The sequence below is a fragment of the Copadichromis virginalis genome, linkage group LG16, assembly GCF_057382275.1.
Source record: "Copadichromis virginalis isolate Kocher_CV1m ecotype Utaka linkage group LG16, C_Virginalis_male_GT1.1, whole genome shotgun sequence".
In the NCBI taxonomy this organism is placed as follows: domain Eukaryota; kingdom Metazoa; phylum Chordata; class Actinopteri; order Cichliformes; family Cichlidae; genus Copadichromis; species Copadichromis virginalis.
The window spans coordinates 10,167,147-10,195,017 of NC_140633.1; the positions used below are offsets into that span (position 1 = coordinate 10,167,147).

Below are 27,871 nucleotides of genomic sequence, written 5' to 3' on the forward strand. Positions count from 1 at the left end.
GGCTGGATATGATTCAACAGTGTTTCTGACAGTGCTGCTGTTCTTTAGCAGATGAAAATTGCCCGTGCTGCACAGTTATTACGTCTGTGCTGGCTTCCCCTCATTTGCTCGAGGGGAAGGTGTTTAGCGTTTTGTCCCAGAGCTGTTATTTGTTTGACAATACAACTCATCACTGTTAAAATGCAAATCAGTAGAAGTTGGTAAAGATAGTTTTCAGCCTGCATGTTTTAAGCATCATAAAGCGTGCACCATCAGCAGCTTTTCATTTGAATCTTGCAGTCAGAACTTAATATGCAAATTAGCTATTGGAGCAGACAGACTCTGTCAAGACGCATCCCAGGGCAGAGGAGGTGTTGCTGCTTTGGGCCCTGCGTTTTTTTTTCCTTTTGATGAAGAAGAGGCGTGCTTGAGATGGGAGGAAGAAGCAGAATAAAATACCCTTACAGCTGCTGGGGAGAATTTTTATTATCATTGGGCCATACTTTAGATAAACAGATTTTTTGGTTTTTAATGTTTATGACATTTCAATTGTTTTTTATGTAGAAGTTAATGGAGTACTGACCACGAGTGTTTCTGTATTTGAACATAAATGCAGTGTAGTGCCCTGTGTCCTCATGTGATGGTATCACATGACAAGTGAGTATATACTGAGAATTTAACCAGTTCCTTTTTATGTTTTAATTCCCAGGTACCCTCACAGGACTAGTTAGTAAGTGAGTTAAGTATCAGTAGTAACAGTGGGGTCAGTCAGGTGTTTGGGAGGTCACGGAGGTAGTGGAGCTGGATGTATGAGAAGGATTCATGGGCCTGAAGGACCATCTGGAGGATGGGACAGGCCACATCCTCAGCCCAGGGCTGGATCTGGACTACCTACACGTGGAAGGTGCTGAACGGCAGGCTGGGAATTTAGGAGCGGGTGTCACTGTTAAAAGCAGCAATACTGCTGGTAGCAGAGGCATTAGCTCTATCATTCATTCAAGCAGCAGTAGCAGTTGCAGTAACTTTTCTGAAGAGAGTGCTATCTCTGACAGTGAAGATGAAAGACTCCAGACCGGGTCTGGTTCTGACTCTAAAACACCGCACCACGATCAGCTTCACCTACACCAAAGGGAGGAGTCCTCAGTCTTTCAGCCAGTCAGGCTGGACCTGGCACCAAATACATCTCCTGGAGACCCCCCGGAAACATCTCTGACTGACCCCATCACACACTGCCGTACGAAGGTGGAGTTCGCTCTCAAACTAGGCTACCCCGAAGAGCTAGTGTTGCTGGTCCTGAGGAAACTAGGCCCTGACGCACTTATCAATGATATACTGGGAGAGCTGGTTAAACTGGGAACCAAAATAGAGATGGATCAGCAAGGAGGTCAAGCTGTCTCACAGTCTCCCTCGTCCTCTTTGTCCTCCACCTCCAACTCCTCTCTGGATTCTTCTCGGCTACTGTGCCGGTCCCACCTGCTAGAAGACAAAGAAAACCTGCGACCTGTTGTTGTGGATGGAAGCAATGTAGCCATGAGGTGAGGAGGAGAAGCTTTGGAATATACTAGGGTTTTGTTCTGCTTTCATGTATCTACCTCTTTACCTCACAAAGAGTGTAGCTTTATTACTTTATATTAGGCTTAAGAGCCTAACATATATAGCTAAGCTGAAAGCCATATAACACACATTTAGAGAAATGCTTATTTGTTGAAAACATGCATTGTTTAGTTTTCTGAATTTTTGTAAATCCAGTTTTTACCAAAACCATTTAAGAAGATATCAGTTTAAAACTATTAATGTTAGTTACATGTTACATACTATACATGCTGAGACAAGCAGCAAGACTCCGGCATGCAATAGAGGAGACATCGGTGAAAACAGGTGTAAGATTGATTTAATCAGATTTACTAAGAAACGAGTTGGAATACAGATGGGTTGCAAAGTGGCTTGCAGTGCTTTATATTGCCAATTCGATGCATAGAAGGGTATCAGCTAATTCTAGCTGAGCTTGAGATTGTGGCCTGTGTGAACTAATGCTATGCCTTTGTAGTTTGTATCACTGGTTTGTAATTAGTGACACAAAGTGAAACAATTGTTCATTGTGGGAAGATGTAATACGATTATGTAATTTTTGTTTTTGCTAAATTGTTTTTCAAAGTCTCAGCAGTCAGGGAAGACAACTATTTAAAAAAACAGTTCTTTCTCTGAGGGTTGGATTTACAACCTTAAACCTCAGATGGTTACAATCATTAGTAAAATGCAAAAACACATCTTCATCAACAATATCAACCTGAGGATACTCTACATTCAGATGCCTAATTCAAGAGTTTGACTTCTAAGCTTTTTTTGTGTTACTTGATTATAATTCAAAAAACATGAAAAACCTGCCGTACTGACAGTATGACTATGACAAGCAAACAGGCAAAGTTTAATCTTAGCTGTGTGGCTGATGCTTGCCTTCTGTTTGTGTAGTCATGGGAACAAGGAAGTTTTTTCCTGCCAAGGTATCAAGCTAGCAGTTGATTGGTTCTTGGAGCGAGGCCACCGTGACATCACAGTGTTTGTCCCTGCTTGGAGAAAGGAGCAGTCGCGACCTGATGCTCTTATCACAGGTAAAAATTACAGTCGTTGTCACAGTTGAAAGTCCCAGAATAACAACAGTGTGAAGGATGTGATTTAATATCCTGCTCTTGGAAGCATTTCCTATTATCCATTAACTCTAGTCTTTCTCTCTATATTTAACTATTGCACCTCTCCTTGTTCAGACCAAGAGATCCTGCGGCGTCTGGAGAAAGAAAAGATCTTGGTTTTCACTCCATCACGACGCGTTCAGGGACGTCGTGTGGTTTGCTACGATGACAGATTCATCGTCAAACTGGCCTACGAGTCAGATGGTATAATTGTTTCAAACGACAACTACCGTGACTTAGCAAATGAGAAGCCAGAGTGGAAGAAATTTATAGATGAGCGCCTGCTGATGTACTCGTTTGTAAATGACAAGTAAGCATATCGCACCAGCACAAGAAGCAAATCTGTTGGATTTCCTTTTAACGTCATTGTTTCCCTGCACCTTTGAACATACTAAATAACATGCTGTCTTTGTGTTACTCTAACCAATTTGTTGTTAAAAAAAAGGGAGAATTTCAACTTATGTCTGTGTTTGAAAGAACTCAATATTTGCATCTAATTTCAGTCTGTTAACTGTATATTTAGATTCATGCCACCTGATGACCCGCTGGGACGCCATGGACCTAGTCTTGAGAATTTCTTGAGAAAGAGGCCTGTTATTCCTGAACATAGAAAGCAGCCATGTCCTTATGGTAATAAAAAAAATGTTTAGTTATGTTTCTTATCAAATGCATGCTTATCAGCTATGCTGCAGAAGATGTCTGCTCTTGCATAGTGGAATTAGATAAAAAATTGTACGAGAATAAATGCTTTTTATTCCAGTACAATGACAAAAAAACTTCATATTTTTTCTTCCATTAGGAAAAAAGTGCACATATGGCCACAAGTGCAAGTTTTATCACCCTGAAAGGGGTAGTCAGCCCCAGCGAGCTGTGGCAGATGAACTCCGTGCCAGTGCCAAAATTTCATCAGTAGCTTCAAGAGGCCTGCTGGAACATGCCCTGATGGCGAAGAGCCAAAAAAATGGTCAATCAGAAGGAATGGCTGAGGCCCCGCTGATTCGGGATACCGGAAAGAAACAGCCAAATCGGAGCCTTCAGAGCTCCTTCAGTGAGCTCTCAGAGGACAAAACTCAGGTCAGTTCCAAAGTGGAGGAACAGAGGAGAAACAGCAGTCTTAGTGGCAGCTGTAGCAATAACATTGTAGCACATCCTGCTCCAGGGGGACCGCCTTCATCGGGACATCTGGAAAGATGGGAACACCCTGCTGGAAGTACTGGATGCAGCTCCGGTATTGCCGGGGCTTCAGGACCAAACAAAGCTGAATCTTATTACAGATGCAGTTCTCCAGTGGTGGGCTACAACTCTGTGGTAAAGGCTTATTCGGGACTCAGTCTTGTAGTGCCACAGACTCCTGAATGCTTCTTTCCAGGTGAGCTCGGCACAAGTTCACTGGCTTCAGATTGTAGCAGTGAAAGCAGTGTCAGCTCAGATTCTTTCTCTCCTGACCCCGTGTTAGATGATAGCCCCAAGTGCCATCACCATCATCCCCACCACCACCACCATCATCATCACTACTCTGGCCAGTACCCTCACCAGGCAAGCCGTGTTTCTCCTAGTCTGAGCCAGCATTCTCCTCGTGGCTATGTCCATCCTCAAGGACTTTGGAGACAACGTGATTTTGGCATAGAAGATACTCCAGCATCTGTCGCCTCTCGCATTTCGCCACATCACGTCAACACCGCTTCTGTCTACATCCAACCCCAGCAACAGCTTCAGCTGCTCGCCAATTTTCCAGGGGAACCACCTCATCCACAACATCCACCCCAAACACCCACTACTCATGCCCGGTCTCAGAGCTTCCCTCGAGGCCACAATATGGTGGGCTCCCTTTGGCCGGAACATGGGCTTCAGGACAGAGTGTGTGAAGGCTCACCAGTTCATTCTAGAAGAAACTACTCTGTGCGAACCCAACAACCTCAGCACCAGCAGAACTGGGACCCTAATTATGAGCCACCCCCTAAGCCTTACTATGATCTGTTTTCCTATAAGAGTTTTCCACAAGTCCATGGACACTCTCCTTGGGGCCAGCAAGTTCATTCATCACCACATGGCCTTTTAATACCAGGTCTTCCATCGCTTTCACAGCAGTCTCTTCCATCTGTCCCTACCCACAAGAGCCACATGCCCTCAGCAACCCAGCACGCAAAGCCAACTGCCTTGGGTCGATACCAGGACCTTAGGGAGAGGGTGTTTGTTAACTTGTGCGGCATCTTCCCTCCAGATTTGGTGAGGATGGTAATGACCAGGAACCCACATGTGACGGATGCTCAGGAGCTTGCAGCTGCCATTTTAATGGAGAAGTCACAGCACAGCTCTTGAATAAACACAGTGAAGTTTTCATCTTAACTAAACTCGTATTTGCAGGGATATCCTCTGTAAGCTTAATAAAAAAAGTCAAGTTGGGCATACAGAAACCAAAATCACAAGATACGAGACTCCTTCAGCTGTTAACACGCTGCCTTTTTAATGCTATTATTATACAGAGAAATACCAAAATTGCCATACTTTTTTTCTAGAAATATGCCTGCTACTTCTGAACGTAACATAGGAAAAGGTAGGGGTGCATCTGCATGTTTCATCTTTTTTGGTTATGAGTCAAAACAGCACTGTATTTAGGGAAGCTTTTAAGGTGTTTCAAGGGTGGCAGTATTGTTGATTTTAAACTTATTTATTTGTTACATTTAAGTTATTTATATAATTTTAAAATTATTTTAGTTTTATTGCACTTTTTGTTATTTTTTTTTTCTTCAGATCATTTCTTTTGGCAATCATATCAGGGTATAATTATAGCCGTTTGCGCTGTTTCTCTGTTTCTAATTTTTTTAGTCACTGAGATGACAACATTGGGTATGTAGCTCTAACATTTTCAGCATTAACGTGGCACGCACGTATTTGCCACATTGCAAATACAGCCCGACCATAGTTGACGCTCAAGTAAGCCCAACAAACGGCTTTCTTTCTGTGCTGACAGGTGGCAGATCAGTTGTTGCGAGATTTTGTGGATTTCCCCCAACAAGGAAGTGAAACTTAACCAGCACCCACAAAAGAAGATAGCAAAAACTCCACTTGAAAACCCCAAGCTCTTGTTCACTTTTGAATGAGAGTTATTTCCTCTGTTAGGATAGCCCTGTCAGCTGACTTCACGGTTCATCACGCGCTGTTCCTTTCCATCGCTAAACAATATCAGTGTGCTAAATCAGGTTCAAAGTGTGGCAACTGGAAATGTTTATGGGGAACAGATTGTTGGTATTGTTTTAATTTAAATTATGTGTTAATTTATTATACTTAATGTTTGTGAATGTGAGACACGGGGTATCGTTTATCAGTGGTGGAGGGTTTATCTGCCTCTAATGCTTTGCATACAGTTGTGTTAACTGCACAGATCCACAGTTTTTTGTTTTTTTTTTAGTTTATGAGACATTGAATAAAAAAACAAAACAGGCACCGGGTGAGAATCATAACCTTAAAATCACTACATCACCACTGAACTACATTTTGGACCATGGTAGTTTTTTACTTTGCAGGGTTTTTTTCTCAGGAGATATTCATGTTTGGTTTCAAAGTCTGTGGTTCTGTTAAAAAAAGACAATAAAAATAGTTTTTAATAACTTCAACTGATCCTGACCATCACAGACCTCCTTAAATGCCAGCAGGGCTCGTATAGGTTTCCAGTTATCCTTACTTTTTTAACCATATTTTTTTTTATTTATATATTTATATTCATAATAATTTTGCAGTGCCCAAGGTGACTTCTGTGAATTGCCTGTTTTCTCCCAAAAATCGAGGGGCGGGGGGGATTTAAAATATATTTTTAGTGTTTTAAAATTATTTTTAAGTTGTGTCTTCTTAATGCAGCTTGCTTGGAGCTGTGTGTTTTTGAATGAAATTATGATAATTTATTTTTACTATCTCTGCCAGTGAGGTTATTTTTATTACCCGAGGAACTGTTTGGAAAGCTAACTCTCTCGCCTGGTTAGCTTAATTTCAAGTAGCCCGATGACACCTCTCTTAGTTGATACAAATTGTATCCTATATGGTGAAAATAAACATTGTTTTATATGAAAATGTGAGAACAAGTTTTCAGTTGAATATTTTTATGTGGCAAAATATGTCGCCCGTGATAGTTCGGCTTTTATGTAAGGGGGATTCTTGTTCCCTGTTTCCGGGTGCAGTAAAGTCTCAAGTGCACTTTTTGGATATAGTTGTGTGTATTGTCGGTGAACGGAAAGCAAGGTGGAGTCTAGCTCAGAAATGGTGAAACCTCTAACACTGGTTAGCTAGAGGCTAAGTGGGCACACGCTCATAAAACAGTAAAAGTGATCAGGGTTAAAAGTTTTATAACAGAAAGAGCTTGTTAAAGTTGTTTTGTGATGTGATTGGCTGTTATTAAAGTTTCCTGGCATCACACTCCATGGGAGCAGCAAACGCTGTAGCTAGCTTGAATGTTCCAAATGTTTCTTAAACACTTTCCAGAAAATGTATTTCTTTATTTCTGTGGAGCTTTCTAACATCAAAAAACTTTATTCTCAAACCCTGGAGAGTTGTATGCAAGGCATGAACAAATGTGAGTAACAGTCTGTCAGGTTTTTGGTTTTTTTTTTACACATTTTTTCTCTTATCATTAGCCTACATTGTTATCCGCTATGATGCTAAAGGCTAAGTCTGTGGTAACCCTGCTAGTCTGGCACTATGTGCTAGTGTTTGCTAAATGGGTTAAGACACCCTACAGTATAATTTAACAAACTTCTAAAGTTATTGTGTTTACATTCTGATAAATATTAACAACTTTATTCAGTGTACAAATACATATTTTTCTATTATTACAAACGTTTTAAAAAGGTATTTTTCTAAATGTGTGTATTTTTTTTCTCAAAAAAAAAAAATCCCTAGAAAGTGTGTGTTAAATCATGTCCTGACATCATGCTGTGAATGGATTTCTTCATAGCTGTTGCTTGAAAAAGTGAATTCCGACTGAACATGAAGCAAATTTCTGTCTTGAATTATATACTTAAATTTAAGTATAGCTAATGTGCTGACTACACAGATGTAAATGTTCTTTAGCTAGCAACATACAGGCCACATTTGGAATGACTACAGTTAAATCTCTTCTTTTTTCCGTCTTATGCATATGTCCATTTAATATTCTGTCTCTTTAGCTAGCAGTGATCAAAAAGAAGAACCTGGCTCTCAAGAATCCTGGATTTAAATATGTTGGAGAATTCTGCAACAACTAAGATGGTTCATATCAGTTCATGGGGAAAAGATCTGAAATGATAGACAGTATCAGAGATGGACCTAGCCACCGTGACGTCAAGCATTGAGTAGCAAAACCCCATTGAAAAGCACAAGCGTTTTCTTGCACCATCTTAGTGTTTTGAATCTGGACTCGGCAACTAGCATATCCTGGATTATCATTACTGTAATAAAGTACTTTAAGCTGCCCTGTTATTTCTGAAAGGGTCATCTATATATGACAATCATGGAGACAATTTTACCATCAATTATAGCCATGATTAGTCCCAATTTTGGCTCTCTAGGGATGGTCACACAGTCCTTGGAACTGGTCTGCAACTTCTGGTTGTGTGGGAGCAATGAGTAGTCTTTGACCAGTTGGCAAGTAGCTTCTGAAGGAGGATGCAAATGGATTGCTAAAGCCAGGGCATAATAAATATTCCACCACCGGCTGGCAAAAACCTCCTTGCGACTGCTTTGGTTGCTAGCAGGTTGGTAGCAGTAAGCATGGAACACACCAACTTCGGTTGCAGTTTTTCTATGCCATAGGTGGTAGTTAGCATTTTCCCTGCAAACTACAGACGATGGTAGCAATCTGCTGACAACCAAAGCAATAATAGGAGATTTGTATGTGTGTAGTGAACTCAGATTTGCCTCCTGTTCAGTCTGAATGCGCTTTATTTGCATTTTGAATTTGCATGTGGGGTTTGTATTAACCGATGACGAGCAACTTGTCATTTGTTGCTCATTTGACTAAAATCATGATGTGTGTTTGTATTTTATTAGGTGTTTTATCAATAGAAAAAATGTAAAATGCCGACAGTCCCTGTTTAGCACATTTATTCACATGTTTATTTTTAGTGTGCTTTAATACAGCTTCATTTCTGCTACAGAAATAAGTAAGTGCCATCTCTTCAGGGACCACAGCCAAGGAAAAGGCTGTTTGTTGCTCATCTCTCGGGCTAGTGGTGCTTTTATTAAACCAAAATTAAAAAGGAAAAAAAAGTGTTAGACCATTGCTGCTGTTTCACTGTATATTCTGCTAGGGAATAAAGTGGTTCTTTCTATAATGTGATCCAGGATTATGGTGGTAAATCACAGTATTGATTCATACATAGAGTTAACAAATTAAAAGGAAAACCTAAAAGGAGGGGAGGAGGGAATTTCTGGGTTGCATTTGTCCCCTTGGAGGGAAGCGTCAGTTGTTCTGGGGCGTCATATTTATCCTGTGACAAAACATTTCAGTTCAGATGGCATTGATGAGTTGATCACCTGACTCCAACCCCACCTGCATGTTAAACAATGCTTCCCACCACCATCATCAAAACACTAAATGCGGGAATATCTGATAGAAGAATGAAACTATCCTTCCAGATGAGTGTCAGAGACGTGGAAAATTGACATTGAAGCCGTTTTGTTTGTATTTGGTGGACCAGCGCTGTATGTTGTCACTCATCACTATATTGATTAAGGTGATTAAAATTGTGCTTCACAACAACTTTTTTGATTTTTGGTTTAATGTACAGTACTTTCACTTTTTCGCCCCTGTATGAGTTTAACTTTTTATTCTATAAAACCACCATTCCAGAGTCGGTTTCACCAAACATTTGTTGTGCTCGATTAAGCTTTAGAGATTGAAACCCAAAACAAGAGCACATAAAACAAATGTGACATACCTACAGGATCAGGGAAAATGTGGCTGAATGAGACATGTTGACTGTTCTTGTGAGTGATGTAAAAGTGACCAATAAAAGCCTCACTTAAAGCTTTCACGTCCTGCCTGGTCTGTGTACATGCTGGATTTTGGTATAGTGTGATTTGAAATAAGAGTCTTTTAATTTTCCTTCATGAACATTTTTATTTGTATTAAATGTAATGTGCCTACACTGAACCACAGATGCCACAGAAACCTGCATGATCGCTTTTGGATGGACCTTATCACACCGATTTTAGAAGAGTTTTTCTTTTGGGTATTTTGGACACAGCAAGAGAAGTGACATCACTGCTCTACTGCAGTTGTTTACACTTGCATCACTCTTCCTGTTTTTTGACAATCTATCAGCTGTGGCAGGAAACAATGAAAAGTGCTGTGAAATGTTTCCATTAAGTTATGAAAATGAAACTTTCCACTTTGCGACCCCGTGAAAAAATTAAGTAAATTCCATGATTCAGTAGCTGTAAAACCACCTGTAGTAGCAATAACTGATCTGTTTTCTGTATAAATTTCTGTCATATTGTGGAGGATTTCTTTACAGCTTCAGTCCATTGAGGTTTGCAGGCATTAGTTTACTCATATTTTTGCCATTCTGTTACAGATTTGCTGGTGTGCTTTGGATCATTGTCTTGATGACCTAGTTTGACTTCATGATTCATGACTGACTCTATGCCTGCGAGGTGTTCAGCTCCTGTAGCTAGCAAACCCAAATCATGACACCTCCACCACCATGCTTGACAGCTGGCATGAGGTGTTTATGGTGATATGATATGAACTATATTTGGCTTTCACTTTGCTGGGACATCCACTCATGGGAAGATTATGGTACTGTGTTAAACCACAGCTAAATGCACCACAGCAGCGAACTCCCAACACTTCTGCTTCTATAGAGGTGCTCAGGCCACATCCTGCAAATCTGATACTCATTCTGTTTGACGGAAGAGTCAGGACCAAGATCATACCATAGGTGTATTATTGGAAATATAAATTCATTCTTTATTGTGAGACAAAATATATATTGAAACAACTGCCTCAATGGAAAGAGAACGCCAAGCAAATCTAGTTTGCTTATCTGCCTGCTAACGGCTCTCTGTGAGCACACAACCTGTTAAAGAACAAGTTAACTGCTGAATGTGGACGACAGCGTAACTGTACCAAAACAAAATGACAGCAGTGAAAGGGAAAGAAATGACACGAGTAAAGCAGTTTAAAAAAAAAAAATTTAAATTGTTCTGCTGAAGACAAAATAAAGGTACAGATTAAAGCGAACTCCCAACATCAATAAGCTATAGCTACAAATGATCATTTTATTTTGTTGAATAAAAGAAACCATTTCGGAACAGTCACGTTTTGTCTAAAGGTTGCGATATTGTTTAATTATCAAACATGCAAGCATTTAAATTGCTAGTAATGTACAGGGAGACGACACGTTGCTTGCTATTTGTCCAGATTGATTAAAAGACGTGTGCTTCATCGAGGCGAGGGCAGAGCTCTAAAAAGCAGAAAGCTGAGTATGTGGCTGGCCAGCCGCTGCTAGGCAGAGCTTTGGCGAGGTTGAAGCTACGAAGCCCTCTATCTCATCTTTCTCCGGGGTAGAGAAAAGGTAAGCTATTCTGCAGTGGCAGCAGGTTTTGGGCTTTACAAGGAGAGTGAGGCGTTGACATGGCAATGAGACCAAACGGTCTCTTTTCAGTGTCGTGTCCATCCACGTTTCTGGCTCACATGGACTCAAACTCATCTATACGCTGCTTGGTGTTGCCCTGGCGGATCTGCCGTAGGGTTTTGTACTTGTCTCTGCCCGCTTTGACGTTCTCGGCATGTAGCATGTCGTTCTGCGTTTTCTTGGTGTCGTCCCGAGCCTCCGCCAACTCCGAACTCAAAGCCTGGACGGAAGACAAAGGGAGGGAGGTGGTGAGACACAATTCACTTAAGATCGACTCCATCGTTGCTCGAATGAAATATTTGCTTAAATTTATATCAACTCCTACAGGGAGTTGATACATACAGGGAATTTTGGCTTTTGTTTATTCAGTCAAGTTTTAAAGACCAGAAACACAAAGACACATTGTTGTAAAGATCAACAAACGGCCAAGAAATGCTGAATTCTGACAGCCGGCAGCTTGTGGTTACTCCCATATCATAATAAGGATGAAAAGCTTTTAACAGCTGCCGTTCAACAGGACATCGGTACATCTGAGTGATAAAAGAAAACAACCTGCCAGGCTGGCTTATGCGCCACCTGATTTGCAGATAAAAGGCAGTGTTAATGTATTTTCACAGCTGCTCTGGATTCAGACAAACCGCCGCTGTAACCGAAGCTGCAATCAAATCTGTCGTATATTCTAATGTGCAGCAGGAAAACTTACGAGCTTTTCACTGCACAGGCTACTTTCTGCGGATTAAACTACAAAATTCAGACCCAGATCTTTTTAGCAGCTTTACCGGAAAATAACTTTGCCACAGTGTCTACGCAGCAGTGGTTTCAGAAAGGATGCAGTCCTTCCACCAACGCTTCACCTTAAGATGTACAGATTGTACGATAGTGCCAATGAGGACAGAAAATTAGTGCAATCTTTGTTTTTCCAATGATTGCATGTGTTGAGAAACATCAAAAACTCGACCGACTGATACACAGTACTTCCTCACTTTGTTCACCACACTGAATAAAGAAGTACATTCAAAGTTTTGCAGAAATTTATTAATAACAACAACAAAAAAAACCCCATCAAATTGTACGATTCTTGGCTTTTGTCTAATAAACTGAAAGAAGCATTATTTATTTAGTCCTTTCAGCTTTGTGACAGTCCTGAAGTTGCAAATGATGCCAAATACACAGATTGCGTTGAAAAGTGGGATTGGAGGCTTTGCATTTGCACTGACAAACTCGACTGTGCCGGTCTTGCAGAAACCCGTTTTCTCAGGTGGTGTTTCTGTTGTAGCAAACTGGCAGCAAGTGTGTACGTGTCTGCCAGCTTGGATGTTTGATGAAAGGAGTTCTCATTAATGCAGAGAAAACACACACATACAGTTTTTGTTGTGTGCATCTAAAACAGCTCACTGGACACTTTATTAGGTACATCTACTCAACTACTACGTGCAAATAGCTAATCAGCTAACCACATCTCAGCAACTCAGTGCATTTAGGCATGATCAAGATGACCTGCCTAAATTTAAACTGAGCATCAGAATGGGAGAGAAAAGGGACTTTGAGTGACTTTGAACATTAAACAGTTGTTGGTGGGCTGTCTGCCTTTCAGAAACTGCTGATCTACTGGGATTTTCCCCACACACCCATCTCTAGGGTTTACAGAAAATATTTTCTCTTCTTAAAAGCAAAAAAGAAAATATCAAGTGAGCGGCATTTTCTCTGGGTGAAAACAGCTTGTTGATGCCTGCAGACAATGGCCTGCTGCTGGAAACTGCTAGAAAGGCAACAGTAACTCAAATAACCTCTTGTTACAATCAAGGTATGCACAAGAGCATCTCTGGACAGAGCCAACTCACACCTTGAAGCAGATGGGCTACACCACACCGGGTGACACTCCTGTCAGCTAAGATCAGGAAACTAACAATGACCACGACAAGAAGATATCTGAGATCAAATGGTCACCAGCTGCTCTCAATCCAACTGGGCACCTTTGGGACGTTGTGGAACAGGAGACGCACATCATTAATGCATGCAGCAACTGTGTGATGCTGTCTCGTCGATATGGACAGAAATCTCTGAGCATTTTTCGAGGTCTTTGTTTAATCTTTGCCGTGCAGGATTAATGCAGTTGCCCAGCAAGTGGGACCTAACAAAGTAACCAGTGAGTGTGTACCTTTGGAAGAATCCCTCCCCCAGAAACTCAGGCTCATTTCTACCTGTAGCTGTTTCTTAACACGTTCGTTCTTCTGCGCCTCAGTGATTCGTTCCTCCTCGCTGCGGTGGCTGGTGACGCCGTCGCTGAGAAGCTCGGCACTGGCCTCGGCGTTCGTTTCATCCTGCTCGTCGTTTTCTGGCGCCGGTGGAGATGTCATGACCGTCTTAAGTTCTTCCCTGGTCTTCTCCAGGTCCTCTTGTGCTGACAGAGCCTGGAAAGAAGATACATGCATACTTAGAAAGAGTAATGACAACCACACAAACACACAGACACACAAACACAGGCATTACTTTGTGTTGCCATTCTGTTGCTTCCTCTTCTTTTTTTCTCTTTGCGTCCTCAAGCAGAGCAATTTTGGCAGTGAATTCTGCTAACTCAGCAGCCTGTGGAAAATAATAACACATCCGAGCAAAAACTTATCACAAACATAACTGACATTTCAAGCACACAATGCTATTTGCAATGCAAAATAATATGAAGCAGAAATAATGATGCAATTCTCATATTTTAGGGAAAGGATGGTTCTGGTGGAGAAACACAGCCTTTGCTACATGGTTACAATTTTTTTTTACATTATGTATTTATTTATAAAAAAAAAAAATTCTAAATGTGAATAAAAGAGGAAAATGATGAATAATCACTGAACTGGTCAAACATGAATCTATAACAAAAAACTGTTATGTGGTTTTTCACAGATCTGGTGGCATCTACACCTGCACCACAGCACCAGTATAAATGAATGAATATCCACGTGCGTGTGCAGGTACCAGTTGTTCCTGGGTCTTCATCTGGTCAGCGGCCTGCTGAGCCAGCGCTGTCTTGGCCTCCTCCGCCACCTGCCTCTCCCTCTCCAGCCGCTCTGCTTCTTCCTTCGCCCGCTTCCTCTCCTGCTCCAACTCTAGCGCTCTGCGGGTCTGCTCCTCCAGCTCTGCAGGCACACGCATATCAGCGTCTCAATATGCATCGCTAACATGCAGTGACCAGTTTTTTAGAGTTTTTGTTTTCTATTCAGTTCAGTTTCCAGAGTGGATTTGATCGTGTCAGTTTAGCCCCTTTTTGCTCTCAGATTATTTCGTTTTTATGTGGTCCAGGGTTAGTTTTAGTGTTTTAAATGGAATCACCTCTCAGCTTATGCAGGCATCTAAAGTCTTAATACAGAAATCCATTTATTTAAAAAAAAAAAAAAAAAAACTGAAGTCAAAATGAGTTAACTAAAATGTTTCTCACATCTACTTTTAAGCTTTACTTGCAACCCTGGATGTAAAGTCGTCAACAAATATAAAGTTTTTTAAATAACATGTATTTTTAATGATGAACCGAAAACATTTTATGTTTACCCGGTAAAAAAAAAAATCCAAGTTAAAGAACTGCAGCAGACCAATATTTTCAAACGTCACGTCACGAGTTCTTTAAAATATGTTTATTTTTCATTTTTTAAACTTCCACATTTGTACCTGTACAGTCCAGATACAGAGTGGTGAATCCAACGCTTCAAGCATTTCTTAGATTAAAAACACTCCAGGTGTGAATTGTTCTTAATCTTCTGGGATCGGCGCCAGTACAGCCTGCTGCTGCCTGCGGTCTGCACTGCAGCTTCTATGTTATGCAAATTCAGAGAATTAGTAATAAGATGATGAACCACAGATGCTGATCCGTCTTAGATAGCAGTTCCCAAATGTTAAACATCAGCCAAGTAACGCAAACTTGTGGGTAGGTGTGCAGATTATCAGATTAGATACACTTCACAATAACCCTCACTTCAGGATGGGAAACTGCATTTGACCTCCAGGGAAAGAAAAACAGCTCCCTGTTCAGTGATTAAAACATTATTACCAAATGTCTCTTATCAGTTCAGTACTGAAACCACAATTAAAGTTATGTGTGAAATGACATAAATAAATATAAATTATGTCACTATAAAAGACTTGTGGCTACAAACATGTAATGACTCCCAGGACTAAAGGAAATATCTACGTCTCACAGGCTGACGAACAGAGGACGTGCAGAACGAGGTGAGAGTGACCGGTCGGTTTGTTTTTACCTGGCTACATCAGATGATCTGATATCGTCGAGTTGGTGTTGTTCCCACATCATCATAATAAATATTGTTCCAGGTTCAACACTGCAAGTGACCAATCACATTGTTGTGACGTAATACTAAGGAAATGTCCAAATATAATTATGCTCGACTCTAATCTGCTACTATGTGTCTTTTACACAGCTGGAACTGCAGCTGCTAGACCACAGCTTAGAAAGTTGATCAGACTGTCACCAAGAGTACCTGTTAAATCAATCAAATTAATTTCACTTTGATGTGCCAACAAACTCTCCTCTGACTGTGGGTCAGCAAGCTTTATAGTTTAAATGCATACACTTTTTTACGTTATGTTATCTAAGTTCTCTGTGATCTAAATCACCAGATCTTTTGCCTGATCTGCAGCAGTCTGAAATTTTAGTGTTTTCTGTTCTCTAAAGTTTTTTAATCACCATTTTACCATCTTCATCTGTGATTGGTGTAGGAGGTGAAAGGCCCCCCTTTAATGCGAGCGTGCACAGAGCCTGAGACAGAGAGCTAAACAGAGAAAGCTGATAACCATCACCATGACAGCAGTTATCTCCGAGTGGGGCTTAGGTTTTGCTGAGCCAGCTAAAGCAAACAAAGCCCAGCCGTAATACTTCCTTGAGCTTCGTTTGTAGTACACCCCACTGTCACACACGCGCACGCACACACTAGTGAAGTGGGTGGAGACGTACCTTTCTGAGCTCTCTGAGTTTGCTCTTCGATCTGCCTCAGCCTCTCGATCAGCTCTTCCTTCTCTCGCTCTATTCGCTCCTTCTCTTTCTCTGCAAGCTCTCGCTTTTTCTTCTCATTCTCCAGCTGTGCCCTGTCCAGACCACAAAGAAAGCAAACGTCACATGATTGTGTACCGACAAAACTCAAGAGGAAGGTTTTAAAGGTTTGTGTTGAGTCTGGCTCCCTGCTGCTGTGTCTCCAGCTTCATATCAATTAACCATTTAACCCAGTTTCCCACAGAAAGCTGTGGTTCCTTTGTTCATGTGAACCCGCTGACACACACAAAAAAACATGTTTTTTCAGGCACTGTGTGCACACTCAGATCGACTGACTACTCAGCTTACATCATTCTTGCAATATTATGCCAAATTTACCTGTTTATCCATAACAACCACATAATATTGGCACACACAGACTGAAGATGATAAAACAATATGTTTTAGAATCACTTACAAAAAAACAAAAAAAACAAACAAACCCTTATGTAGTCAATAAAAGACACTTTTACCAATTTGTTAAGTAAAACTAAATCTACCCACACACACAAAGATTCAGCACAAAGTGAAACCAATGCTGGACACATTGATGGCATTTATAAAAATCGCCACATCACCTGCTACCAAATAGAAATATGTGGAAATTTACAGTTAACAGAAAAAAGTTCAGCCTTATGATTTTCTTCAAAGCAGCACTGCCCCCTAGTGGCCAGAAAGGGTTACTAGCGTACTGTCACTTACAGTGGGGCAAAAAAGTATTTAGTCAGCCACCGATTGTGCAAGTTCCCCCACTTAAAATGATGACAGAGGTCAGTAATTTGCACCAGAGGTACACTTCAACTGTGAGAGACAGAATGTGAAAAAAAAAATCCATGAATCCACATGGTAGGATTTGTAAAGAATTTATTCGTAAATTAGGGTGGAAAATAAGTATTTAGTCACCTCAAACAAGGAAAATCTCTGGCTCTCACAGACCTGTAACGTCTTCTGTAAGAAGCTTTTCTGTCCCCCACTCGTTACCTGTATGAATGGCACCTGTTTGAACTCATCATCTGTATAAAAGACACCTGTCCACAGCCTCAAACAGTCAGACTCCAAACTCCGCCATGGCCAAGACCAAAGAGCTTTCGAAGGACACCAGGAAAAGTATTGTAGACCTGCACCAGACTGGGAAGAGTGAATCTACAATAGGCAAGCAGCTTGGTGTGAAAAAATCAACTGTGGGAGCAATCATCAGAAAATGGAAGACATACAAGACCACTGATAATCTCCCTCGATCTGGGGCTCCACGCTAGATCTCATCCCGTGGGGTCAAAATGATCATGAGAACGGTGAGCAAAGATCCCAGAACCACACGGGGGGACCTGGTGAATGACCTGCAGAGAGCTGGGACCAAAGTAACAAAGGTCACCATCAGTAACACACTACAACGGCAGGGAATCAAATCCCGCAGTGCCAGACGTGTTCCGCTGCTGAAGCCAGTGCATGTCCAGGCCCGTCTGAAGTTTGCCAGAGAGCACATGGATGATACAGCAGAGGATTGGGAGAATGTCATGTGGTCAGATGAAACCAAAGTAGAACTTTTTGGTATAAACTCAACTCGTCATGTTTGGAGGAAGAAGAATACTGAGTTGCATCCCAAGAACACCATACCTACTGTGAAGCATGGGGGTGGAAACATCATGCTATGGGGCTGTTTTTCTGCCAAGGGGACAGGACGACTGATCCGTGTTAAGGACAGAATGAATGGGGCCATGTATCGTGAGATTTTGAGCCAAAACCTCCTTCCATCAGTGAGAACTTTGAAGATGAAACGAGGCTGGGTCTTCCAACACGACAATGATCCAAAACACACCGCCCGGGCAACAAAGGAGTGGCTCCGTAAGAAGCATTTGAAAGTCCTGGAGTGGCCTAGCCAGTCTCCAGACCTCAACCCCATAGAAAATCTGTGGCGGGAGTTGAAAGTCCGTGTTGCTCGGCGACAGCCCCAAAACATCACTGCTCTCGAGAAGATCTGCATGGAGGAATGGGCCAAAATACCAGCTACTGTGTGTGCAAACCTGGTAAAGACCTATAGTAAACGTTTGACCTCTGTTATTGCCAACAAAGGTTATGTTACAAAGTATTGAGTTGTGTTTTTGTTATTGACCAAATACTTATTTTCCACCCTGATTTACGAATAAATTCTTTACAAATCCTACCATGTGGATTCATGGATTTTTTTTTCACATTCTGTCTCTCACAGTTGAAGTGTACCTCTGGTGCAAATTACTGACCTCTGTCATCATTTTAGGTGGGGGAACTTGCACAATCGGTGGCTGACTAAATACTTTTTTGCCCCACTGTATGTAGTTGTCATACAAAGTGTGCAGTACTAGGAGAAATACAGGATAGACTGGTGGGAAATGACTACCATTTAAAACTGCTGGTATGTATTTAGATATAAACTTCATGCAATAAATCCATTAATAGGTCTTTTTGCGCCGTACCTCTCCATCTGCTTGTGGTGCTTCTCCTCCCTGGCCTGAGCCTTCATCTGCTGCACCTCAATAGTATCAGGCTTCCTCCTCCTCATGTACAGCTCGTGGTTTCCCATACACAACGCCAGGATACGCTTGTTGATCCTCAACCGTGGGGCGTAGAACACAAAGTCCTGGAGGAAGCCGGCATAAGAAAGGTTAGTAAGTAAAAATTTTATTCTTCTGTGGGGGGGAAAAAAAACAAAACATTAAACCGTGTATGAATTCATCAGCACTTACTGGAGCCTTCTTGTCAATGGGCTTGATGACAAACTTCTTGTCATTGAAGGAAATGTTTCTGATCTCGCTCCAGGGGAAACCGATCTTTGGTGACAACCTGAGGCAGCAGAGAGAGATTTTACTCCACTTAAATAAACGCACGAGCTGGTAAACATAAAACTTCAAAACAACAGTGGCTTTCAGACGATGGGTGCCCATTAAAATCCTGGTTTTGTTTCAACAATCAGTTGTGTACCACTGTTCACAACCATTAGAGGGAAATAATGTCAGTGCATCCCAGACCTCATTTACATACTCGGACTAAATATCAAAAAAGTGTTAGAAGGTGGATTTAACGATTTAAACAAACGACTGAATTACGTTTTCTTGTGTAATTAAGTTCTAAATCAGCGGTCTCCAACCTTTTTTGCGCCACGGACCGGTTTATGCCCAACAATATTTTCACGGACCGGCCTTTAAGGTGTCGTGGATAAATGCAACAAAATAAAACTAGTACCGGTACCGAAAAAGAAGATTTATTCATAACACACGTGAAAAGAGCCAGGAAAACTGAGTTAACGATAACAAAATAACGCTGAAAACCGATAAAAACCCTGAAAATCATACATTTCACACCTGAGCCTCAACTCTCGCGGCCCGATACCAAACGACTCACGGACCGGGGGTTGGGGACCGCTGTTCTAAACCGCATTAGTGTATGTATGCCAGCCATCAATCTCTGTTCCACTTTTTCCCCAAATGAAACCGAGCAGCTGTCTAACAAAACGTCTCTTTTTGTTCCATTTTGCTCCTTCTTTGGTTAAAATGACGTATTGGTTTTCATCCGCTACATGAATGATTTCGTCAAACAAATACTGAGCTGAGTCCCTGATCACAAGAAACAATGACGATATCCACGAATAACACAACAAGTACACATCCATGCAAATGTGTAGATTTATTACTTGTCTTCATGCTCGTAGATGTTGAGTCCCAGGGCGTCGACCCCGAGCCATAGCTCTGTGCCCTTCTTGTTTTTAATTTCAAAGTAGTTGACGCCATACATCTCCAAGTCCTGAGCGATCTTCAGATACTCCATCATCGCGTCCTCCCTGCACACACAATAGGAGAAAACAGTTAGCAGAGAAACATGCAGGAGCCAGTGAATGAAACTTTCCATGCAAAATAATATGAAACCATAACCATGAAACTTTCACAATACACTCACCTGAGCATGCTTCTGTGCTCCTCATGCCACGTCTGTATTCTGTCCTCCCACTGCTCCTTTGTCAACTTGTGCTGCTCCAGAACTCTACAGGACACGCCGAGGAGAAAAGGACACAAGAGACACAACACAAGAGTTAACAGTGAAAACAATAACACAACAAGCACTCCTGGGCTTTTAATCATGCTAAAATGTACACATTTTTACTCTTAACAAAGAGAGACTCTGGAATCAGATATTTCATTAGACCCACGTGGAGTAGCATATTATGTCTACTGATTTTACCTCTGTGGCAGTAGCCGGTCAGATGCCAGGTAGCCAGGCTTGTGAATATCGTTGTTATAGTCTCCGTATTTGGCCTGAACGGCATACGAGGCCAGCAGCACGGCTGTCTCTGGAGGACAGTAGTTCTCATCATTCAGAATGGCCTCCTTTACCTGCTCAGAGGACACGTATAAGCAAAAACACACAAGCGTCAAGATCTTCTGACTCCATGATTCATGGGTAAAAAAGAAAATTCTGTTTTTCCAGCAGAACTGAGTTGAACTAAAATAGTAATGCAGTCCAAAGATGTTTTAAAATACATTTATATCATTAATTAGTAATTCCTTTCACACTCTGGCTTTCTCCCATCTGTCTTGTCCCTCTCTGTTTAACCCCAACAGATGGCTACGCCTCCCTGAGCCTGGTTCTGCTGGAGGTTTTGTCCTGTTAAAGGGGAGTTTTTCCTTCCCGCTGTTGCCAAGGGCTTGTTCATATGGGGTCATCTGATTGTTAGGGTGTCTCGTAGGGTTTGTAACCTACAACATAAAGCGCCTTGAGCAGACTGCTGTTGTGTTTTGGCGCTACAAGCCAAATCATCTTTGGCAGATGTAAGCCAATGCAAAGCATTCCATCTTAAGTCCAAAGAAGGAATTTCTGAGTTAGTCGGACTTCCAACTCAGAAGTTGGTGATCCCCCACCAACCCTAACTTAACAGTCCAAATGGCGGCAGTGTATGTAAACATTTGTGACTTGTAACCTACACTACTACATATGTGTGTTTGAGACATAAGCCAAAATAAATAAATAAATTAAATAAGCCATATGCAGAACACTGGCCATGCATGTGCCTCATTAATGGCTCTACCTTTACCTTTGCTAAGCACTGAAACAAACCTTGTTTATTCTTCCTTTTCTGACATTCCTAATGAATGTGCTGAACTTGGGGGTAATGTCACTTCCCAGTTCCGCCTTCCAACTTACGATGCAAATGGAACACAGGACTCTGTTGCGGACACGGAAACATCACAGCTGAGCAATCATTCCTGTTTCACCTGGATGGAAGCACACTGCCTAGGCTGCATGAACAGTTGGTGCATTGTAAAGCGTAGTCTCGAAAAACTGGCAGGCAAGTGCACCTCAGGTGGCGGACTACAAGGACGCTTCAAAGAAGCATAACGGGAATCACTGCTCACCCGTGGTGTCTCCAGCTGTCCGCGCCCACAACAGAGTATAATTGAGGCCTTTTACTCATATATCAGAAAACTGGAGGTGACAACAGTCAGTGGGTGGGCTATAGTTAAATGAATGTAGAGGAATTACAGGGATTTTCACTAAACAGCAGGATTCAGAGAATAGTGTTTCTGTCAATATTATTCTGCAGCGGGGGATGCACATTAAACATGGTTATTAAAACAAAACCCCCCAATTTAGCTGACAGACATTGGCAATGCAGATAGGGAAATAAATAATGATTTAAAACTCCAGGAAAAGTATTTCAGCTCGTCATCAAACCACCTTTCAATATTATATTTAATAAATTTAAGCCAGCGGCAACCATACGTACTCTTTTATTTGCTGATATGTTGATCCATCTACTGCCAATAATTGATGTAGAAAGCAAATATACCGGTAAGCATGATCTATACTAACCACAATAGCCACATTATATGACACCAGCTCAAAAAAGGTGTAATTATTGTCTTAGATAAGAAAGGCTCTTTACAGCTGTAAATCCAGCTCAGTTTTCATGCAGGTTTACCCCGTACATGAGCTTGGCAGCCTGAGCAGTTCACAGTACCTGCAGGAAGAAAAGTTTCTGTGTGATCTCCTGGATGAGCTCCTCAGAAACATCCTCAGGGAAGAACTTTGCTCTGAACTTGAACTGCAGTGGATTCTCCTTCTTGACATCCTGCTGGGTCACCTGGAAGGAACACCCGAACACAAGCCTTCATCATCTGCCCTTTACAAAGTGCATGGGACATGAAAGTCCTGAGAAAACTAAACTGAAAATACATTAAAAACAGATCTCAGTGTTCATGGTCCATCCTCTACGTCGTTTTATAAAGTATTAACAACAGGATGATGAATGTTTACCATTTACAAGGAGTCATAAGATTAAAATGTTTTCTTAATGTGAGAATAAATTCAGTTGTTACAAAGAATATAAACATAAGCATGCTTAAGCTATGCTGAGGGATGGATTTCTTCCTGTGTTTTGAGCAGCCTCTCACCTTCTTATTGAGCTTGAGCCACGTCACGTAGCCTTTGCTGTCTGTGTACTGCAGGCCGAAGAACCAGACCTCCCTCAGACCGACTGTTTTCACCACCTGAAACCACAAATATATCTTATATTTTCCACTTCCTCTTCAAAAAGTCTCAAAATTTCCCCGACACCTGTAGTCAGTATGACTGTTGTCTGTACTTGCAGTTTCAGTTCTTTCAGGATTTGAGACCACAAATTGTACGCACTGCGTCAGATAAAGTAAAAGTGCTCTGTCATCTCACTGGTATCATGTACTGACAGCAATCTTACCAAATCGATGCATCATTAAAAAGTGAAACTGAATATTTTCCCCTCGTCTTTCCTCCCTGTTCTCAAACACAATTCTCTGTTTGTCATTCACAAACTATTGTCTCACATACACACACAGAGAGGAAGCGTGAGAAAGAGACACAGATGATCCCAGAGGGGATTGTAGACACTCTCTCAGATGTTAAGGTGATTTACACAGTCAATACCACGCCACTTCTACCATGTAATTAACTCTTTCTCACGCACAGAGAATAATAGAGATGCTGACATAAACAAGCTAAATACCCATGTCGCATGCACGCACAACTGCGAAAGCCCCCACAATCGCCCATCCAAAAAAAAAAAAAAAAAAAAACCACACCGTTGCGATGGTAACGGTACAATCAATTACATTTGCAAACACACACACATACGCCTACACAGAGCGGGCCTCCAGTGGGACTGCGGTACGAGGAGACAGCTATGTGGATAAGAGACTTCAGGATGAGAGGGGAGGAATGATGAGTGTAGCAGAGACGGGGAAAGGCGATCAAGCTGCCTGGACCTCTGAGCAGGACTCTCATACTTTCAGGCTAGATAAAAACATTTGCTCACACGGGCAGTTTTACAAGCGAGTGTGATCATCACCCATCACAGGCTTACATGTTTGGGTTAGTTTGTCTGAAAAGCTTTTCCATCATGATGTGGCCTTTTATCATCCTGTGTGTGTGTGTGTGTTTGAGTGAGCCATTTATAGTGAGCTCTGCAGCCTCTTTATCAATGAAGCCCTCACTTCATTCATGCGAATCTGGATCACTGCGAAGGAATCAGGACATGCAGCACAGTTTTTCCCCTGTGCTGCATGTCATTTGCCTTTGCCTCCGTTTGCCTTCTGGACATGTGACTTCCTGTACTGTAGGTAACATAGCCAGGCTGCATTTAAGGGATCACAGGATTATAAAGGATGCAGAAGAAATATAGCTCCTGAAGCACGTCAGTTGTTGCTATGCATATCAATCACACTTTATATGACGGATGGTTTAAAAAGAACTACATCCGAGTCTTACAAAAAGACAACCATGTCAGCATCTCCATGACCGAGGTTGGTACAGACAATCTTTATCAGCTGATCGCCTCTGACAGTTCTGCTGCCTGCAGCGAGGACTATAATACTGCACAGTACTACAGTGTGTAGACTGGTGTGCTTCATGGAGCACTGTAGTGAGATGTTGCCACACTCCTGGACCACAGTGTGGCTTCAGGACTTCTTGTGGATGTTAATTTGAAATGTGGAGGGACTGTACTAGCTGTAATTGAGAGGTGGTCTAACATGAAGTAATGTCCTTTTAGATGTTGGAATGCATTCATATCATCATGAGGGAATTTGCTGTCATTATGGGTCCAATCCAGTCTGAATCATCACACTGTTTGGATTCCTCTGTGGAATGACTGTGGCTCTGGATATTTAGTGGATCCAGACCACGCTCTGCACCATTTACAACAAGCAGCTGAACACTTTGTCTAACATTCATTTCAGCTCCGCTGCCACAGCAACAGATACAAAGTCTTTTCCACTTTAAACCTGTTTTTTGTTTTTTTTTGAAGATCACAAAAAGGCTCATTTTTAATAGTTTTTAAAAAAATAAATAAAATAAAATACATTTTTAGTACCAGTTGAGGTTTGGTTTTCTTTTTATTGTGCAAAGTTGTTTTTCCACACTTTGGTTACTGTAACACTGTAATTTTCAAACTTTTGGGATATTTCTTCTTATTAACAAAAAAAAAAAAAAAAAAGTTTAGAAATATCACCAAAACAAATCCATCAAATAAAGATTAAGGTAGTTTCCTACATATAGCAAAGTTACAGCAGGAATTGGGCATCTCTGGACTGAACAAACCTATTTTATCAAACTCGCAGAATTCTTTCTAGGAATTCTGACTGCACATTGGCTAAATCCATACACCTGTAATACCTTGGCTGCCTGCGTAACAGCTTTGCCCTTAATGATGGGAATTACCAGAACAGACAACACAGCGATAACAAGCCTTGAAATAATAAAGGGAGGAAAACAAAGCGAAAAGACAGGAGCTATCTTCATTTTGGAACAATTAAGATTTGTATATTCATGTAACATAATCACAATAATTTCTCCAAATATCCACCATCGTATCTATTTCTAGCTGAATAAGTGCTATAATGTGTGAAGGGTAGAATTTTCACTGATATTAAGAATTCTGTTCAGGTAAATAACTGATTTTTAAAGCTTTTTTAAGTGTGTACTAATAACAATTAGCCGATGTTGGTTCGAAGCCTTCTCAAGTAGCTCTAGTGAAATGCTCAAAATCACCACAAGGTGGTGCTACCTCCTTTTTTAGAGTTGAAAGGCACACAGACAACAAGGAGCTCATCTGTATGGCTACTGAATGTAGCCCTGTGGAGACCTGTCATTGTTTGGTCTCTGTTGAGTCCTGTAGAACAAAGAATCAGTGTCTTCATTCACATGTCTGAAACCTGCCAAAATATCCCACACCAATGCTATATAAGCCACTCACATGCTACAAGATCTCATCATTCAATACTTTATCCCCACTGGCTTGTTCATTTATAAGCTGCAAGGCATCCCGTCTATTGCTTACTTTCGGTCGCTTTTAAATCCAAAATAATCTCAAACAAATGAATATTTGGTATTCTTTTTATGAGCGTGAATATAACAGAAACACACTGAACACACATATCACTGTACGCTGACTGTAAACAAGCATCCTTTGGCAGATTCGGTACTATGCAGCACAAGTGCACGCACACACACAAATCACTGGGCATTTGACAGTTTGTTGCTATGGCGATGCATAGGCACAGGCAGCTGAAACGTTCAGATTTGGTGCGTCTGTGCGTTTCATAGAAAGAAAAGCGATATTAGAGAGTAATGGATGCAGAGACTTTGTGAAGTCACCAAAAAAAAAAAAAAAAAAAGAAAAAAAAGAGCCAATTCATGTTAACTACAAAATTAACTAATGTGTTAATATTCCAGCGTCACGCAGTTTTACACCTGCATTTCCTGCAAGATTAAAATGTTTAGTGTCAACAGAAGCTGGCATCTTTCTCAGTGGTTTCCACGAGTCAGCTACAACCACCAACTGTCATCATCCTTTCAAACAATCAGATGAGCTGATCAGTGTCAGAATATGAATGAGAAAAAAATAACTGTATAACAAATGTTAGGAAAATCTGTTTACGAGTCACAGAAGCAAGTCATTAAGTGAGTCTGATTTCTCTATGGATCCTGGTACCCAAAGGTCAAAGGCACGTTCATAGACAGCTCTGAAACAGAACGTGGTTGCTCAGCTATCCACAGCAGGAAGCAGAACACACAAATACAAAAACAAAACCACAGTTTCACTGGGTGTGTATATTGCACAAATACTACAGATATGATCTGCAGCTTTAGACTGCAACAAGTCCTGATTTCTGCTGTTAAAACAGATCTATTACAAACACACAGCCTTACTCCCCTCATGCTGCACAGAACATGAAAACAAAAGCGACAACAAAAGCAGAAAACAAATGTGTCTCTCTCGCATTTTGTCTTCACAGTATTCCACCACAACCCCAACAACCCTTTGTAGTCTGACATGAAACGACACTGAAAGCTGCCCTTTTACTTCCCAGACAGCGTACACACGTACACAGTTATGCACACCATCCACACAATACTTCCACCCATCTGCTGACTCCTTTTGAACAAAGAGTGCTTTATATGTTTTCTTTGTACAGAACCAGTACCAACCCGAACCCAGCCAAGCACGCCCTGGTACACGCACCAGCACTTAGTTTCAGTGTTGCATTTCATTAGTAATCCATGAGTCTTTCAGTAGGTCACATAGTCTAAAATACCTGTAGTGTCTATTCTAACAGTAGAAGTCATTTTGAACCCTTCTAGCTGCAGAAGAAGATTTGGTCCTCACAATCTGAGATCAAAACGGAATAAATTAAAAATAAGACACATCTTTGTGTTTACAGTATGCGACTCTTACCTGATCGAAGAGCTGTTTGCCTGTTGTGTTGGGCTGGATGGCAAACTCCAGCTCAGCGTCCATGGTGGTGACGCGCACATTGATCTGTGAAACACAAGTAATGGATCAGTAAATGGTTTACTTAATTCTACTTGTTGAACACGGACGATATATAAAAGACAGACATACTCAGTGGGATGTTACCCTCAGGGATATAGTTTTCGAGCATCTAGCCATGCAGTCAGCCTTTACGAACATTTTTGAAAGATTGGGTCATTTTCAGAAGCTCACAGAGCTCGAGTGTGGTACTGTAATAGGACGCTAGCATTGCAACAAGTCAGTTTGTGAAATTTCCTCCCTTTCAGATATTCCACTGTAAGTGCTGTTATTGCAAAGTGGAAGTGTTTAGGAACCACAATAACTCAGATATGACGCGGTAGACCACGTGAAGTTGCATAGTGACATTGCCAAGTGCTGAAGTGTGTATTGCAGAAAAGCACACTTAACAACTGCAATGGTCCAAAACTCTTCTGGCATTAACATCAGCAGAAAAAACGTGCACCAGAAGCTTCATTTGGGTTTCTATAGCTGTGCAGCTTGCCAGCATGCTCTGCGAGTGTCAGCTGAAGACTTATACTGTAGAAAATGTAAAACCTGATTTATGTGGTTTGAATGTTTCCCACAGACGACCATGATGCAGCATAAAGGCAGTGATGGCCACTGTATTTGGTCAAAGATGATCCACACCTTGTAACCATTGTGACACTGACAGCAATGCAGAGTGTTGGAAAACCCCTTCAGTAAATTCTAATTTGAGATCACTGAGTTGAAATAAGAGGTGGCAAAGGAGATC

General features: G+C 41.4%; 2 protein-coding genes across 5 annotated transcripts in view; one reads left to right on the forward strand and one right to left on the reverse strand.

Moving 5' to 3' along the window:
• Positions 1-782: 782 nt before the first annotated feature.
• On the forward strand, positions 783-5,304 carry LOC146690259 (putative ribonuclease ZC3H12C). The gene is made up of 5 exons (XM_085435245.1): positions 783-1,514; positions 2,449-2,588; positions 2,742-2,976; positions 3,190-3,296; positions 3,466-5,304. Exons 1-5 carry the CDS (start codon positions 802-804, stop codon positions 4,983-4,985), a joined length of 2,715 nt encoding a protein of 904 aa, XP_085291371.1. The 5' UTR covers positions 783-801; the 3' UTR covers positions 4,986-5,304.
• Positions 5,305-10,582: 5,278 nt separating this feature from the next.
• Positions 10,583-27,871, reverse strand: part of LOC146690260 (radixin) — a 47,076-nt gene continuing 29,787 nt past the window's right edge. For all 4 annotated transcript variants that reach the window (XM_085435243.1, XM_085435242.1, XM_085435241.1 and 1 more), the window contains exons 3-15: positions 27,040-27,123; positions 22,724-22,819; positions 22,291-22,413; positions 20,514-20,665; positions 20,232-20,315; positions 19,969-20,115; positions 19,025-19,121; positions 18,755-18,918; positions 16,230-16,360; positions 14,243-14,403; positions 13,766-13,858; positions 13,477-13,686; positions 10,583-11,495 (exon numbers count right to left, since the gene is read on the reverse strand). In XM_085435243.1, coding sequence (XP_085291369.1) covers positions 11,331-11,495; positions 13,477-13,686; positions 13,766-13,858; positions 14,243-14,403; positions 16,230-16,360; positions 18,755-18,918; positions 19,025-19,121; positions 19,969-20,115; positions 20,232-20,315; positions 20,514-20,665; positions 22,291-22,413; positions 22,724-22,819; positions 27,040-27,123 — 1,707 coding nt within the window. In that variant the 3' untranslated portion in view covers positions 10,583-11,330. The remainder of the gene's footprint in view (positions 11,496-13,476; positions 13,687-13,765; positions 13,859-14,242; positions 14,404-16,229; positions 16,361-18,754; positions 18,919-19,024; positions 19,122-19,968; positions 20,116-20,231; positions 20,316-20,513; positions 20,666-22,290; positions 22,414-22,723; positions 22,820-27,039; positions 27,124-27,871) is intronic.

Bases quoted from the DNA above. Each gene is read 5' to 3' on its own strand.
- LOC146690259 (XM_085435245.1), top strand. From the start codon at position 802: ATGGGCCTGAAGGACCATCTGGAGGATGGGACAGGCCACATCCTCAGC. The intron at 1,515-2,448 runs GTGAGGAGGAGA...CTGTTTGTGTAG, and splicing joins GGAAGCAATGTAGCCATGAG to TCATGGGAACAAGGAAGTTT. The intron at 2,589-2,741 runs GTAAAAATTACA...CTCCTTGTTCAG, and splicing joins ACCTGATGCTCTTATCACAG to ACCAAGAGATCCTGCGGCGT.